Source organism: Spermophilus citellus, assembly GCF_964194105.1.
Source record: "Spermophilus citellus genome assembly, chromosome: 3".
NCBI classification, from domain to species: domain Eukaryota; kingdom Metazoa; phylum Chordata; class Mammalia; order Rodentia; family Sciuridae; genus Spermophilus; species Spermophilus citellus.
In genome coordinates, this window is record NC_138184.1 from 217864749 (window position 1) to 217883508 (window position 18760).

At 32.9% G+C, this 18760-nt stretch overlaps 1 protein-coding gene across 6 annotated transcripts in view; it reads right to left on the reverse strand.

Moving 5' to 3' along the window:
- Positions 1-18760, reverse strand: part of BRAF (B-Raf proto-oncogene, serine/threonine kinase) — a 189402-nt gene that overhangs the window by 67592 nt on the left and 103050 nt on the right. For all 6 annotated transcript variants that reach the window (XM_081284997.1, XM_081285000.1, XM_081284995.1 and 3 more), the window contains 4 exons: positions 7262-7365; positions 6063-6165; positions 1753-1901; positions 652-771 (listed from right to left, as the gene is read on the reverse strand). In XM_081284997.1, coding sequence (XP_081141123.1) covers positions 652-771; positions 1753-1901; positions 6063-6165; positions 7262-7365 — 476 coding nt within the window. The remainder of the gene's footprint in view (positions 1-651; positions 772-1752; positions 1902-6062; positions 6166-7261; positions 7366-18760) is intronic.

Below are 18760 nucleotides of genomic sequence, written 5' to 3' on the forward strand. Positions count from 1 at the left end.
GTCCAGGATGCTTTATCACTGAACTACATACCCAACCCTTTTAATGCCTACGCTGGCCTGGAACTAGCAATCCTCCTGCTTCAGCCTCCCAAACTGCTGGGATTATGGGCATGTGCCACTGCGATCAGCTTTCATTCCTTTCATTTATGTTTCTTCTCCATTCCCTATCACCATACTTTTATTTCCTAGGTTTACTCATATTGTAGTCATTCTTTAAGGTCTAGTTCCCATCCCATCTTCTCCATTAGTTTTCCTGAGCATTCTCTCTTATACTACTCTCCCTTTTCTTAACATGAAAATACCTATCCTCATTTCACAATTTAACATACTCTTGGAAACTGTATATTACAATAATATGCTATCTTTAAATTATTTGCAAATGTTTTATATGCTAATGCAACTTTTATAAAAGAAAGTAATACAGTTCTGTATCTAATATTATCTAAAAATTATCTGTTGTCTGATTTTTTTCAGGTCTGGTTCTGAAAGTCTACAACCAGCTTTAATCCCACCTGTGTACCAAATGCATGTAAATGTCTTAATGATGAGATAAAATAAGTTATTTGAAAAGAGAATTCCTTAATTTACCAATTCGAGTGCTAGAAGGCAGTTCATATAGCATGTCACTGAACAGCAGGAGTCAAATCATACCCAATAGAGTCTGAGGGGGGTGCAGAAGGGGATGATCCAGATGTAAGGGCAGTCTCTGCTAAGGAGGCCTCCTCCTGTGGTATTGGGTGGTGTTCAAAGAACTTGGAGACAAACAGCAAACTGTGAGGCAAAAACAAAATAAAACAAAACAAACCTAACTTGTGCAAAACCCAGAAGCTTCAGTACATCAGAATACATAGTTATTGGGAAAATATGAGATCAAATTCCACTTTGAGAAATAATTGTTAAATTTTAATTAGTTGTACTTTTGTCTAAAGACTTATTAAAAATATTACATTGTGTTTTCAAAGGCAAGCTCAGAGTCTAACTAATTGTTCTTGTCAGCAAATTCCTACATATTAGAAGGGGAAAACTCATGCTTCATAGTTAAAGAATTAGAAGAACAAGTATCTATTGCTAAATTAGATTATATTATCATAATTTACTTTAAAGTATGGAGTTAAATACCATTTGCTCAGGAAGTGATCAGGAAATATACAAGACCTTAACAGAAGAAACAACAATAATGACAGAAAAGAGATTATAATAGATTCGGACAATCTATTAGAAAAACTCCAGCATAAAGCAAAAAGAAATTTTAGGAAGGAATAAACTGGGTATGAAGATTTTATACCTTATTTTTAAATAAACTGGGGAAGGAGGCACAAAGTGGGGGAGAAAGAGAGGGAGAGAGAAAAGGGGAGGGGGAGAGAAAGAGAATATAAAAGTAGTTCACAAAATAAATCACAGATTAGACCTCAAACTATAATGGTCAACTTAATTGAAATGACACATCAGGTCTCTTCCCACAAACTATCCAAAAATTATTTCTATGGACTAGGGGTCTTTATTAATTAAAAAAGAATATAAAATATAAATAAAATGTATAGCTGAACCTGAACTACAATTTGGGAAAGAAGTTCTGGTATTTCCATGTTATTGTACGTTACAAGCTATTCTCTAATCATACTTTAAAAAATTCCTTGTAAAAACTACACTGGACAGAAAATCCTTCATGGACTTTCAAGACAACTAGTTTTATAATATGAAAATTTAAATGTAAAATGGTAGACAGAAGAGAGGTTCTTTTGGATTACTTACTCAAGTTGGTCATAATTAACACACATCAGTGGAACCTCTGTACTACAACGCTGGTGAAATTTGTAACCACATGTTTGACAGCGGAAACCTTGGAAAAGCAGCTTTCGACAAAAGTCACAAAATGCTAAGGTGAAAAAAGTTTTTCGTACCTACAAAGTAAAAAAAAAGCAGAGAATTTCAAAAGCTTGAAAGAATCCTTTTAGAAATTAGCATATTTAACAAAGTCTTAATACATTTATATCATAAAAACTTACATTCTAAAATATAAACATGAAAACCAGAGGGTTCAAGATAGTAGATAGGTTGGGCATGGTGGCACATGCCTGTAATCCCAGAAGCTTGGGAGGCTGAGGCAGGAGGATTGTGAGTTCAAAGCCAGCCTCAGCAAAAGTGAGATACTAAGCAACTCAGTGAGACCCTGTCTCTAAATGAAATACAAAAATAGGGCTGGGGATGTGGCTTAGTGGTTGAGTGCCCAAGTTCAACCCTGGGTACTACCCCCCAGTAAAAAGATAGTAATGGGCAACATGCATTTATCTTCTATTCCAACACCCAAATTAAAAACTCAGAAGTCAAGAAGAATGAGAAACAAAAGACTGGTAAAAGATTTCAGCTTGACAACATAAATATAGAGGCAGAAAATGAGAGAATAAAAGCAAAATGATGGAGAAAGAAGGGTATAATTTAATTATTGTACAAAGAGGAGAGAGAAGGAATGCTGACTGGTGTTGATGAAACAAGAACACCAGTTACAAAGATGTCCAATGGAGGCCAGGCATGGTGGCACACGCCTGTAATCTCAGTGGCTTGGGAGGCTGAGACAGGAGAATCTTAAGTTCAAAGCCACCCTCAGCAACTGTAAGCTCCTAAGCAACTCAGTGAAAGTCTATCTCTAAATAAAATACAAAATAGGGCTGGTGATATGGCTCAGTGGTCAAGTACCCCTGAGTTCAATCCCCGGTACCAAAAAAATAAAAATAAAAAGATGCCCAGTTGAAGAAGAAAAATTTAAAAAGTAAAGAGAGAGAAAAGGAGAAGAGTGCAATGCTAATATCTAAACTTGATAAAGCAAGAAACTGGCTAAAAAATATTTAGTGATATGACAGCAGTTATCCAATGAGCTCAAAACAAACTATTAAAAATGAACAGTAGTCTCCTCTGGAGAGGGTTAAGGAGAGAAGAAGTGGAGAGGAAGAGTGAGAGAATATAAAGATGATTTAAAAAATAGGTGAAAGAATCAGAACCTATCACCTGTGGTTCAAAAATAAAATGATTAGCTTAACTGAAATGACACTTCTTCTAAAAATTACCAAAAAGTGATTTCTATGGGTTAGGGTCTTTTAATTAAAAGATAATATATATAATGTACAGCTAAATCAGAAATACAACTTGAGACAGAAATGCTGTACACTACATGTTACTTTCTAACTACACTTTAAATGTCAAATAGTGCACAGAGATTTTTTTTAAAAGTAACTTTCTGAAGTTGATTATAATTAATGTACATCAGTGAAAACAAGGCTGGTGAAAGTTAGCATTAGAAGCTAGCAAGGGATGGGGCAACAGATACTTATTAATTATAAGCACCTCTGCATTTCGTTTTTGGTACTAGGGATTGAACCTAGGAGTGCTTTACTACTGAGCTCTATCCCAAACATTTTTCATTTTTTGAGACAGGGTCTCACTAACTTGCTGAGGCTGGCCTTGACCTTGTGATCCTCCTGCTTAGCCTTGAGTCACTGAGATTACAAACATGTGCAACTGTGCTTGGCACCTCTGTACTTTTTAAAAGCATATACATGTACCATTTGGGTACAAATATAAAATAATTATTTATAAAAAACAAAAACTAGCATACGAAAATCAGAACTAATTTGGATGAGGGATAAGAAAATCATCTAAATACAAATTAAAAAAATTATTTTTTGGTCACAGGGTCTTGCTGTGTGGCCCAGTTTGATCTCAAAGCTAAGATACTTCTGCCTTAGTTAGCTTCCCTTGTTGGTATTCTAGGAGTGGGCCACCACACACAGCAATAAAAAATACTTTTACAAACTATCAATTGTTGGGGGATTAGAATATTCAGGCAATTTAAACTTATTAGTGAATATTTATTTACACCAAACTTAAAAGGCAATATATAAAAATTCCCTGTCAAAAGGCAAGTGATATATAACATGGATAACAAAAACAAAACTCTGCTAGGGAAAATCCATCCTACCAAAGATAGAATTGCTTAAAATGTACATGTTTTGAGTATACAATGAATAGAAAACATAAGATGGACACACAAATACAAAACTCTTAATAATGACTATTTCAGAGTGCCAAGAATATGGATGACTCCTGTCTTATTCTTTGCTGTAAATTCTCAATCATCTCAGTTTTTCAAAATTTCAATCACAAATAATAGTAATAAATATATTTTACCTTATGACCCAGTATATACCTGTAATCTTAATAATACTTACCTGGATATATAATGAATTTCTGAATCTATTCTATTAGATACAGATGCTTTTCACAATACATTACATTGATTCTAATACCAACATTATTTTCAATCAACATTAATGGAAGTAATTTAAAAAGTGTTTCATCAAAAAAATTATATTCTGACACACAATCCTTTTTGAGAACATTTATACAGTTTTAAAAGTGACATTTGTTTTCTTCAACTTTTTCCCCCTATGTGTCACTTTCTAGGGGATATGAAAAAGCCAAATTCTTGTTTCTGGCTTTGTTCCTTTTCCATTTGTCTCTGGTTAGATAAGAAATTAAAATATCTTCTTTACTATTTTTTTCTGCAGCCATTACTTACCAAACTAAGCATCTTTTACACTTCTGGCAGAACTTCAGCAAATAGTATAGAAAAGTATGTTTTCAAAGTATCAATATTTTTCAGTCATCTGATTCTTTTTGCTCACCACACATACTCACTCACCTGATAACTTCATGAAGCCCTCAATTTCCTCTTCCTTCATTAAACTACTCAACTGCTTTTATTCCTGTCATTAAACCATATACTATGTGTGTGTGTGTGTGTGTGTGTGTGTATGTATATATATGTATTTTCTTTTAAATTTGTTCATAAATACACAACAGTAGAGAGTATTTTGACATGTTATACATACATGGAGTATAATGTCCCATTCTTGTGGTTGTATTTGATGTGGAGTTTCATTGGTGGTGTATTCACATATAAACATAGGAAAGTTATGTCCAATTCATTTTACTGTCTTTCCTATTCCTATCTCCCCTTCCTTCCCTATTAAACTATATTTTAAAACTATATAACTGGTTGGTTGTGCACATAAAGGAGGAAAATGAGAGAAGAAAAGTAGGAGGGAGGGATATATGGGGGAAGGAAAACATCTGAGGGGGAGAAAATATGTGAATATGCATTTGAGCATAAATTTTAAGCAACATGTTTGGATCTGTAAGGATACCTTTTGTCAATAAGATGGGCACAGGAAGATCTATCTTTCTTCTGGTTCACAGCTCATTATGCTTCATCTGGAATTTGAGCATAACTATGTATGTACAGTAAATTAGTGGAAGGCCACACACTGTAACATTTAGCTTATGTGAGGTTCGAGCAAATGCAAAAAGCAGACAGGGAAAAGACTGAGGGAGAAGCTCAGTATCCAGCTATTTCTCCTCCTCCTTTCATCACCATAGTCTTCAAAAACATTTACACAAATGTGTATACAGATTCTGTTGAGCCCTGTATATAACAGGTTTTTGGAAAATATAAAAATTTAAATAAATGCTATGAATAGAAGAACGGTTAGGTACACCAAATTTCTATTCCTATGAACTATTATGCAATTGATAAATAAAGCTAAGTGTAATGACATAATTTAGTCTATAATATCCTGTTGAATAAAAAAATAAATAAAAAAAGGTGAGGAATATCACCAGAGCATGGAAAGTAATGAAGAAGGAGAAAAAAAATGAGAAAGGAGAAAACGCTGGGTTTACAGTTATAGGCATATGTTTGTGTATTCAGTTACCCATTTAGTCTATACAAATGTTGACCTGTAGGAGGGGGATTTTCATTTTTTTACTTCATATACTTTTTTGCAGCATTCCAATTTTTTCTCTTAATAACAGACATGTATTTCTTTTTAAGTTAAAAAGAAATCAGGATGAAAATAAACCTCTTTAAACAAAAGTTTAAAGAACAAATTTTCAACTTATGTAAAATGTCAACACAAAATGAGTCAACCATTTTCATATTCCTCAATAAAAATACATTCATAAGAACTTGAACATTTTTGAAATGCCAAAAATGTAAAGGTACATACAAAGTTGTGTGTTGTAAGTGGAACATTTTCCAACACTTCTACATGCAATTCTTCCCCTGTAAGCCAGGAAATATCAGTGTCCCAGCCAATTGGTTTCTTCTCTCTGAAAAATATAGACATAAGTCTTTCTTGGTTACTGTACCTAAGAATACTCACATGCCTAATGCTGAAGATATGAAAATTGGTTATTGAGGGGCTAGTAATTGGGAGGCTTGGCTCCCTGGTCTTCAATCTTCAGAAATTTAAATGGTAATAAATTTTTAAGTTTACCCAAATAACGTATCACTCTTAGACATATAGCAGGGTAAAGAGATGTACTCTTTTCCAGAAAAGACATACAACAGTAAAAAATTGATTATTCCTGTCTTCTTCCTCAAAAAAAAAAAAAAAAAATCAAAGGCATGGACTTATCTATTCAGAGAAAAAGAGGCACCATATGCCCTCCAAGACATGATTGAAAATTTGGATTCAAAATCTGAGAGTCTTAGAACAATGTTAGATACTTTCTGAAAGAAAAAGTTTAAAATGTTAATTTTGATAAACTTTTTTTGAGAGCATGAGTTTGTATTTAAAATGAGGGAGTGGAGCTGGGCATGGTGGAGCATGATTATGCCTATAATCCCAGCAAATTGAAATTTTGGAAAATATAAAAATTTAAATAAATGCTATTAATAGAAGAACGGTTAGGTACACCAACTTTTTTTGAGAGTATGAGTTTGTATTAAAAATGAGGGAGTGGAGCTGGGCGTGGTGGAGCATGAGGCTGAAGCAGGAGGATCTCACGGTCAAAGCTAGCCTCAGCAGATTAGTGAGACACTTAGCAACTCAGCAAGACCCTGTCTCTAAATAAAATATAAAAAAGGGCTGGGTATGTGGCTCAGTGGTCAAGTATCCTGGATTTAATTCCCGGTACTAAAAGAAAAAAAAAAAATGAGGTAGTATATAAGGATTCATTATCCAAGTAAATCTCATTCTATGGTTGAAAAATCCAAAAAATCTCAAACTCCAATAAAGTCATTTGATTAGAATAACAAATATCATAGTTAACACAAAATTAATTAACTCAGTACTAATTAAAAAATTTTCCCCTAAAGTTGCTTTTCAATCCCCTAGGTTTGGGTACAGATCCTACAGAAAACTCCAAAGTTTAATGTCTGATTTTCTTTGTAACAAAATTTCACAACACATACAAACCATACCCATCCTGAATTCTGTAAACAGCACAGCACTCTGGGATAAGACCTCGCATCATCAGTGCTTTCTTTAGACTGTCTCGTACTGTAACTCCACACCTTGCAGGTACCTACAGTATAAATATATGTAAGAGGGAAAAATTTTTTTTCATATAATTGGGGAAAAAACAAAACCCCAATAACAACAAAACCCTCAGTAATTTATCTTCCTAACACAAATCCTTTAAAATATCATGGATTACTAGGTTAAATGCGATATCATTTCTTATAGCTCACTTAATATTACAGGGAATTATAACCAAAATATCTATTATTTTTAATCTTACTGACCCAGATCACAATTTGATTTTTGGTCTTTTATTAAAGTTATGAAATATTTTAAAAAGGAACAGAAAATATAATTGTACCCATTATAATATATCCATCCATACAATATACCTACCATTGAGAAATAATAGATGTCAGCATTTAAAGTAAAATCAATTTTGGTCCAACATTGTTCAAAGTTGAAAACTGTGCAATCCTTCAATCACACTGATAGTCCTTAAGAGACATCTTATTGACCCAAAACACAATAGGAAGAAAATACTTGTCTTAATGTGCATAATTGATATTTGTTGTTTAGTTACCCAGTGCCCCTATTTCCTCTGGGAACTTGCCTCTCTCTAGAAATCCACATGTCATTAGAGAGGCTATATCAATCTAGAGGCATTACTTTTCTAGCTACAGATGACATAAGTTGGCCAATGAGCTCCCTATATCCCTAGCAATACAACTAGCTTAAAGCTAGATATATGACATAAACAGCACCCGAGTTATTCCCTAAACCAATATGTGGACATAGGTTGAGAGAAGTTCCTATTTCTACTGCAGTTACAGTAGGCCTAGAGAATACAAATCTGGACACTTCAGGGTGGCCATCTTCCTAGTAGGTAGTACACTGAGAAAATCTGGTCACAGAATAAAGCTAACATAGAAAGAAGTACAGATGACTCTGGGAATGGGGAAGGGTAAGGCAAAGGAAAGAGACAGTTATGCTTGGCCTTTTCCCATGTTCACATCCCCAGGTGAATTTAGCATAGACTAAAGAGAGGCAGTGGGACTATAGGGAGTGCAGTTTTTGCTAGGGGGTGGCATAAGAAGAAGGTGATGTGTTAGTTATTTATAATAAAAATTAATCATCCCATACATTTAAATCAGTTCAAAGTACTTAGCAACCCAAATGTTTCCAAAGAATTGGGAATTTTTATCCGAGGGGGTGAAAAACGGAACAAAGATGAATATAAGACAGCTGAATTTAAGCAGTATATTAAAGAAGGAACAATACAGAAAGTTTAATTAGAAGCTGTGATTGGAAATAAAAGGAGATAGATTTTAGCTCAATATAACCATTAAAACTATCCAGCAAGGGAAAAGCTTATCATGAGGGAGAGGGTTCTTCATGAGAAGTATTAAAGAAGTGACTGGATTGGTACAATTGATCTCATTATTTGTGGAATCCTTATTTGTGAATTTGTCTACTTGCTAAAATTTTAATTCTGAAATCAATACTTGTATTGTTTTTGAATGAGCAGAACAGTAAAAATTTTGTGCCATTTGATGCATATATCTTCCTAGTAGTTACTATTTTATTTCAGAAGGTCAACCTTGTTTTTAAGCTTCCACATTTTTTGACATTACAATACTTCCGTTAAATCTATCTTATTTGTACTGTTTAATCTAATTTTAGGCTTACATATCTTTAATATTTTTGGTCCCTGAAGCATTGTGTTTTATTTCTGTTCTCTTCACCTTTTCTTTCTTCTATTTTGACACAGACCCTTATAGAATATGTACATACCTTTTCCTACCTCTAAAAGCAATAATCCTGGCTACTTTCTCTTTTCTCTACTATTGCTATTATTGTTCAAAACGTGTTATTTTTTTATTGTTTCAGACCTCTGGCATTGTGTTTGTGCATAGCATTTAAGACAATTTATAAAAGCAGATTTATTCTTCCAAAAGGTATACAAAAGCTGATAACCACATGAAGATACTTGATTGTCCTTAGCTATCGGGGAACTGAAAACAAGAACCACAATGACATACTATTCCATACCTGCTAGGATAGTTTTAATCAGAAAGACAAATATGAAATAAATGTTGGCAAAAATGTGGAAAAAACTGAATCCTCAAGCTGGTGAGAAAGTGTAATCATGCAGGTATTTAGGAAAACATCTTGGCAATTCCTCAAAAGGTTACTAGAAGTATATACCCAAGAAAGATAAAAATATATACCCACGTAAAAACCTGTACATAAATGTTCATAGCAGAATTATTTCTAATAGCTAAAAAGTAGAAGCAACACAAATACCATCAACAGATAAATATACAGATAAAATGTTATATATACATCTAATAGAAGGGGATATTATTTTGCTATAAAGAGGGAACAAAAGAGCTGGCATGGCAAAATCCACCTGTAGTCCTAGGAGGGTAAAGCAGGAGGATCCCTTGAGTCTAGGGGTTCAATATCCCACCTTAAAAACAAACAAGAAAGAAAGAAAGGAAGGAAGGAAGGAAGGAAGGAAGGAAGGAAAGGGGAGGAGAGGGGAAAGGTAAGCAGAGAAAGAAAAGACTGGAAGGACTGACACGTTATGCCATGGATGGACCTTGGCAACATGCTAAGTAAAAGAAGCCGCATACTTCATGATTACATTACACAAACTGCCAAGAGTAAACACACAAATCTACAGAGATAGAAAACAGATAAGTAGGGGCTGGGACTGTAGCTCAGGGTAAAGTGCTTGCCTAGCATGTGTGAGGCACTGGGTTTGATCCTTAGCACCACATAAAAACAAATAAAATAAAGGTATTGTGTCTATCTACAACATATAATTTATATATATATATATATATATATGTATGGGCAACCACTTACCTACATTATTTTATATATTATATATATAAAAAGAAAGTAGATAAATGGTTGCATATATATATATATATATAAAGTAGGTGATAGTTGTATTACTCTTACGTATGAGTATACAAAAACCATTGTTAAAGGGGTGAAATGTATGATATTTGAAGTATCTAAATGTATCTTTAAAAAAAGGAAATTCTGTCTTTTGAATTATAAACTCAAGAAGGAAGACTTAGGACAAGTCACTGTCTGGGGTAACTGGGCAAATCTAACACTTAATTTTTTTATTATTATGTTTTGCACATAAACACACAGAGAAAAAGATATGTATCTCAGGCCTAATAGTTTAAATTATACTGGATTTCCTATCTTTAATATTTCCCTTTTGGTCCCTTCCACATTCAGTTTTATTCTTGTTTTCTTCATTTTTCTTTCTCTTACTGTGACATAGGTTCTTACAGAACTCACACCTTTTCCTTAGACTGTTGAGAAAAATTTTTCTGAGCTAGGAGTCATACATGGCTCCTGCCTACAATCCCAGCAACCCAGGAGGCTGAGACGACAGGAGGATTGCAAGGTCTAGGCCAGGCTCAGCAAATCGAGGCTCTAAGTAACTTAGTGAGACCCTGTGTCAATATAAAATAAAAAGATGTGGCTCATTGGTAAAGTGTTGGGTTCAATTCCCAGTACCAAAAACAAAAGCACTCTGCTTTTCTGATTTTAAGGTATTACAAAGTTCTAAGTATGCATATTATATGACCAAATAATTATTTCTAGGTATTTAATCTATAAAAATATTCTCAGTTTCAGGATTTATATTTAAACATATATTGCAGCATTACCCAATTATTCATCAAGAAAGAAATAACTATCAGATATTGCAATATATATACATATATACATATTCATACAGCCATTTAGTATATACAGTTAATATACAGAGATATATAGTGTATCTTTATTTGTGCATTACCCTAAACTACCATAAAGTACAGTTTTGCATTATGTGAAAGAAGGGTATTAAGTATAAAGTAAAAAGTTAGTTTCTCTTGTTCCAGACAGTATTCCCAACCCTGAGACAACCACAATTAACAGTTTTTTTATACATGATTCAAAGATAAATCAATGTTTATTCTTATTTATTTATTTATTTATTTATAAAAGGAAAATATATTACAATTCTTACTACATATATAGAGTTCAATTTTTCATATCTCTGGTTGTATACATAGTATACTCACACCAATTCATGTCTTCATACTTGTATTTTAGATAATAATGATAATGTTTATTCTTTTTAACCACTATTTTTATTTATGAGATAAGACACCAGGTTTATATGCTTTTATTTTCAGAAAAAAATGTTATTTTTAATATGATGAATAAAAATTCATAAAATCTGTGAATTACTTCTTAAAATTATACTTCTAATATTTGTCACAAATTTTGAAAAGAATTTAAAACCACCACTGTGAAATAACCCCTACAACTTTTAATAAAGAAATTTTAACTGTACTTGAATTTTTTAAAATATTTTTTTAGTTATACATTGACACAATATCTTTGTTTTGTTTATTTATTTTTATGTGGTGTTGAGGATCGAACCCAGGGTTTCTCACATGCGAGGCAAGCGCTCTACCACTGAACCACAACCCCAGCCCCTGTACTTGAATTTTAACAGGATAAAAAGATAGATTAAAAAACTGAACTCCAAGCAAATACTTCTCACTAAAACAGGCCATCCCTTGAAAAGGTCTCTAGAGGGTAGTCTTTTGCTCTTCCATATAAATATTAGAGAATTAGCTTGTCAGATAAGGCAGGGAAGATGGATAAGACCATTTAGAATTAAAAAATTTTTTTTTTAAATTTTTTTAGTTGTCAATGGACCTTTATTTTATTTATTGATTGATACGTAGTGTTGAGAATAGAACCTAGTGCCTCACACAAGCTAGGCAAGCGCTCTGCCACTGAGCTACAACCCCAGCCCCTATTTAGATTTTTAATGGATCTGCACAGAATTTATAGATTAATGTGGGGAGAAATATAATAGGGAAATAATCAGAAATAAAGTAACTTTTTCTTTTATTCTTTTAAAATATATTTCAATAAAATTGTACACATTTTCTTCACAAAGCTTCCCACATATTATTGTATCTGTTAAAATTGTTAAGGAAGGGTATTAAGCATGAAATAAAAAGTGTTTCTCTTGTTCTGTTAAAATTGTCTATGGTACCATTTTTAAACAGAATTACATGCATTAAGTGCTGTTTTCTTATTTAATAATTTGTTAATAAATTTTCTACATAGACACATTATTTGCAAATAATGAGTTTTGTTTCTGTATTATCCTTATTTTTTTATATCATTGATTTGATCTGCAGTGACCAGGAAATCCAATTTCATGTTGAACAAAAATGGCAGAAAGACATTTGTCTTGCCTGTTTCTGAATTTAATGAGATTGTATCATTAAGTAGGATGCTTTTTAGAAATTTTTTGACATGATAATTTTATCAATAAGAAAACTCTTTTATTCCAATTTTTTCTAATTACAAAAGGATGTTAAATGTCTTTTGCTTATTCTATCTAGAGATGTTTCGTGCAACATTTTCCCTTTAGTCTGTTAATGTGAACCTTGAAGATTGTTAAAAACCATTATTAATTTAGAATTAATTTATTTAATTAATTTAGAAGAATTACTCTTCTCAATGATATACAATGCTGGACTATTTGGCAATATTTTATTAAAGATTTTTGCAAATACTTTCACAAGTAAGACTAACCTTTATTTTTCCTTCATCAAATAATCTTGCCTGGTTTTAGAACCAATATATGCAGGCTTCATAAACTGAATTGGGAAATGTATTTTTATTTTTTTTATTAAACATTAAAATTTGTATATGACTAGCATTCTGCATTCCTTAAATGTTTTGTAGAATTTGCCTGTAGAGGCATAAATATAGACATTTTTTAACGTGATCATAGGCTGAACAGGGTCAGAATATGCCATTTCAAAATAAGTCACTTTAGTATAGAATTGTTTTAACTACAGACACTGAGAAACAACAGATACTGAAAAAAGCTTTGCCAGAGTTTTCTTTATCTGATTTAAGAAGCAAGTTCTGAGAAAGCTAACAAATTTCTGCTCCTGGAAAATCCAAAGTTTCGTTGTCATGAGGAACATTAAGATACAACATTGAGAGGAATGTGAAAACAAATGTTACTAAAATAACCTTTACCTCCCATTAGTTTCCACTATATATTAATCTTCCTGTACTTACAGCCCCTAGAAAGTCCTTTGCCTTTTCATAGCTCCAGATTTCATTTTTTCTTGATCAGTATATAATCAGGCATATGAACTTACTGGATCTTCATTTATTGTATATGAAGACCTTGTATACACATAAAAATATGAATATCAAGTAAAGCTTGTCTTTTTTCTTGTTAATGTTTTTTTGTAAGTTTAATTTCTAAGGCTCCAGTTGCACAAACTAAGAGGGCAGAAGAGATTTTTCATCTCCTACAAGACCTAGCCAAATTTTCGATTCCTTTTTTAATTCATCTCAGAAACACATTCATGTTCAATAAATCATTATTTATTTTCCTAATTTTTTTGTTCACTGGACTCAATTTTTAAAAATCTATACTGTATGATTATTATGGTACCTTTATGATCACTTACATTATTTCTATCTTTATTCTTGTTCCTTTTTGCCAGATTTATCAGTCTTTTTAAATATTCAACCTTTATTTTGCTATTTATTGTCATTTAAAAATTTTTTTTTTTTAGATGCTGAGACCTTTATCTTATTTGTTTACTTTTATGTGATGCTGAGGATGGAACCCAGTGCCTCACACATGCTAGGCAAGTGCTCTACCACTGAGCCACAGCCACAGCCCCATCATTTTGTTTTGAATTTATTTATTTTTGTTTTTCCCCCCTAACTTAACAGTTACTTCATTGGTTTTAAATTTTATTTTGCAACAAATAAGGCTTTTTATCAATATAAATTTTCCTTTAAACGTTGCTTCAACTGTATCCTACAAGTTTCTTTCTTTTTTCCTTTTCTTTCTTTTTTTTTTTTTTTTACATAAGCAAAAAAGGGTCTTTAGGGCTGGGGTTGTGGCTCAGTATAGGGCCTGGCATGTGTGAGGCACTGGGTTCAATTCTCAGCACCATAAATAAACAAACAAATAAAAATGTCCATCAACAACCTAAAAAAAAAGTATTTATTGGTTCACATAACTGCAAAGTCCAGGGGGTATTCTAGTTTCACACACAAGTGGATCCAAGGGCACAAATACTGTCATCAGGACTCAAGTCTATCCATCTTCTGGCTCTGTTTTCCTCTGCACTGGTTTCATTCTCAGAGTGGCTCATGCAGCATGATAAGCCTTGTTGGTTTGAGTTTTTCACTCTACAAAGCTAAAGCCACCTCAGTAAAGAAAACTTCTTCACAATTCAGTAAAACTCCTAGGGTTAACAATGAACCAACTGGAGCCACACAACTATTCCTGAACCAATAGCTGTGATCAAGGACATGGATTTTGTTAATTGATAAGGTCTGAATTACATGTATACCCTCCTGAAGCCCAAGTATGGGTCACACTATCCAAATCACATGGATAGGAAGATACGGTTCCAAGAAATACCATGAAATTGTTACAATGAGATGGAATGAATGCTGGGCAATCAGAAATAAATGATGTTCAGGATACGACCAGATGCTGAAAAAACTTGATCTCTGCTCATGAATTTGGGTGCTAGCATTGTTTCTTCGTTGGAATTAAATTGTTTTAAAAATGACCATAAGGGATGGTTTTCCTGTCCTCAGGAAGCCTGTAATCTATTTGAATGGAATAGTAATCATGTCAAATAGAGAATTTAGTATGATCTACAAGTACACTGTTCAAATACAATGCTTAGAATTCTGGTTTTTTTTAAAATTAATTTAAGCATGACTTTTCTCCCCTTAATGATTCTTTTCCCCTTAAAATATTTTATATATACTTACATATCATCATCAGCTTTAAGGTTTTTAATTAAAAAAAAGTATAACTGACATAACACAATGATGTATATAGTACATGATTTTGTGTAGTTTATTGTGTATACATCCATGCAACCATCATTATTTTTAAGATAATGAATATATCCATCATTTTCTGAGTTTTCTTGTGCTTCTATGCAATGACTCCCTCCTGTCCTAATACCATGCCCAAATAAATCTTGATGTGCTATTCTGTCACAATTTGCATTTTCTAGAATTTTATATAAATGAAATTATAGAGTTTGTACTAGTTTTTGTCTGGCTTCTTTCAATTAGCATAATTATCTTGAGAGTCATCTGTTGTATATATCAATTCATACCTTTCTATTGAGCAGTATTTCATTTTATGGCTGTACCAAAATTTAACCATTCACCTGATGGTTCATCTAGATTTGGGGTTATTATAAATAAAGCAACTAAGATCATTTGTGTAAAAATCTCTGTATGAGCATATGCTTTCTTTTTTATTGGGTAAACACCTAAAAGAAAATGGCCGGGTATATTTAAGTTTACACATAACTACCATACTGTTTTATTTTTTTAAGTTGTGGTAAAATATACACATAAAGTCTATCATCTTAACTACTTTTAAGCATTCAGTTGAGTAGTATTAAGTATATTCACAATGTAGTGCCTCCAGAACTCTTGCCACATTGTAAAATGATATTTTATACCCATTTAACAATCCTCATTGCTCCTCCTTCCAGTCTTTGGTAACCACCATTCTACTTTCTGTCTCCATGAATCTGAATGCTCTAGGTATGTCATAAAAGTAGATTATATAGGATTTATTCATTTTGGGATTGGCTCATTTCATTTAGAATAATGTTCCAAAGGTTTATCCATGTGGTAACATTCATCAGAATATCCTTCATTTTTAAGGCGAAATAGTATTTCATTGTATATAAATCATACTTTTTTAAAAAATATATTCATCCATCAATGGACACTTGGGGTATTTTCCTCTTGTGGCTATTGTGAATATTGCTGCTGCTATAACATAGATATACAAATATCTCTTCAAGAATCTGCTTTCAATTCTTTTGGTTTTATAACTTGAAGTAGACCTGCTGAATTGTGTGATAATTCTATTTTTAATTTTTTGGAGAACTTCTATAACTATAGTCAATAGCAGCTGTACCATTTTCTATTTCCACCAATAATGTACAAGGGGTCCCATTTCTCCAAATCCTTACCAAACCTGTGGTTTTGTTAATTTGATAGTAGCTATCTTAATGGGTGTGGACTGGTATCTCATTATGGTTTTGATTTGCAGTTTCCTAAAGATTCTAATGTTCTTAGTGATTGGCAAGGTTGAGTACCTATTCATGTTTCTTGCCATTTGTATATCTTCTTTGAATAAACATCCATTCAAGTTCTCTGCCAATTTTTAACTTTTTTTGTTATTGACATATACATTCTACATTTTTTAAATAATTTTTTTTTTAGTTATACACAGACACAATATCTTTACTCTGTTTATTTAATTCTTTTAATGTGGTGCTAAGGATCGAACCCAGTGCCTTACATGTGCGAGGCAAATGCTCTGCCACTGAGCCACAACTCCAGCCCCTATATTCTAGATATTAACCCCTTACCAGACACATGATATGCAAGCATTTTGCAACTCCAGGTTGCATTTTCACTGTTAACTCAAACCTCTGATGCACTGAAGTTACTGGGGATTAAATTCAGGGCCTTGCACATGATAGGTAAGAGCTCTACCACTGAGCAGCATCTCCAGCCCTGATGTTTTAAATTTTGATATAGTCCAAATTGTCCATTTTCACTAGTGTTACTTGTGCTTTTGGTGCGACAGACAAAATCATTACCAAATCCAACGCCACGAAGTTTTTTTCCTATATTTTCTTCTAAAAGTTTTACAGTTTTAGCTCTTAAATGTATTCAATCCATTTAAAGTTAACTTTTGTATGTGGTTAAAGCAAGATTCCCATATCTCATTATAATTTTGCATGTAGATATTCAGTTTTCCAACATTATTTGATGAAGAGACACTCTATTTTCCTCATGGAGTGGTCCTGGTATCCTTGTCAAAGATCATCTAACCATATATGTGAGGATTTATTTCTGGGCTCTCTACGTATATATGCTATCTGCCAGTATGGCATTGTTTTGATTGCTGTAGTTTTGTAAAAATTTTGAATTCAGGAAGTGCAAGGCCTCCAACTTTGTTCTTTTTTTAAAAATTTTAAATATTTATTTTTTAGTTGGAGTTGGACACATTATCTTTATTTCACTTATTTATTTTTATGTGGTGTTGAGGATCGAACCCAGGGCGAGATGAGCCTCTACCGCTGAGCCACAATCCCAGCCCATTGTTGTTTTTCTTTTTCAAGACTGTTTTGGAAGGTTTTTTTGTAGTACTGAGTAAAAACCAGGGCCTCACTCAAGACTGTTTTGGCTATTTGGGGTCCCCTTGAGATCCTATATAAATTTTAAGATGGATTTGTATATTTCTGCAAAAAACACTGTTGGAATTTTGAAAGGAAATGCATTAAATAAAACCTCCAAATTCTTTCCCCAAATGGTCTACCCATTATTTATTCCCACCAGCAGCATATGGAAATTCTAGTACCTCCTTATAGTTCCTCACTAATATTTGATATGGTCATTCTTCTACCATTTTAGGAGGTATTTTATCTTGTCTCTTAAATGTGCATTCCTCTAATAAGCATCTTCTCATGTATTTATGTATCATTTATATAATTCTTTGGTAAAGTGTCTGTTCATATATTTTTTAAAAGTTTTTCTTTTAATTTTTTTTTAGCTGTAGATGGACACTATATCTTTATTTTACTCATTTTTATGTGGTGCTGAGGATCGAACCCAGTGCCTCACACTTGCTAGGCAAGCGCTCCGCCACTGAGCCATAACCCCAGCCTTGTTCTTATGTTTTGTCTGTTATTTAAATGGCTGATTTGTTTTCTTATTTTTGAGTTTTCAGAGTTCCTTAATATTCTAGATACCTGCCCTTTATAAACACTGCAAATATTAACTATCTGTAGTTTGTCTTTTTATTCTTTTAACATTGTCTCTTGAAGACCATAAGTTTTTAATTTTTACTAAATTAAAATTTATCCATCAGTGTGTGGAAGTAAGTTCCAAAATAACTGATTGAGATAAAAGTCAGAATCTTGAGTGTGAGTATTACATTTGAGGGGCATAAAAGAACCCTTTTGAGCAACAGAAATGCTTTACATATCAATTTATAAGGCAGTTACATATGTTAAAAAATCATTGAACAGTATGCTTGAGATAAGTATAAGTTACATCTCAAATAAGTAGGCAAAGGTGAAAGTCATCATGACATTTCACCCCTAAATACTTAACCATCTATTTAAGGATAAGGATATTCAAGTGTGGTGGCACACATCTGTAACCTCAGTGATTCAGGAGTCTGAGGCAGGAGGATACTAAGTATGATGCCAACCTCTACAACTAAGCAGACCCTATCTTCAAAAACAAAAACAAAGTGTTGGGAATGTAGCTCAGTGGTAGAGTACCTCTGGGCTCAATCCAGTACTATCACA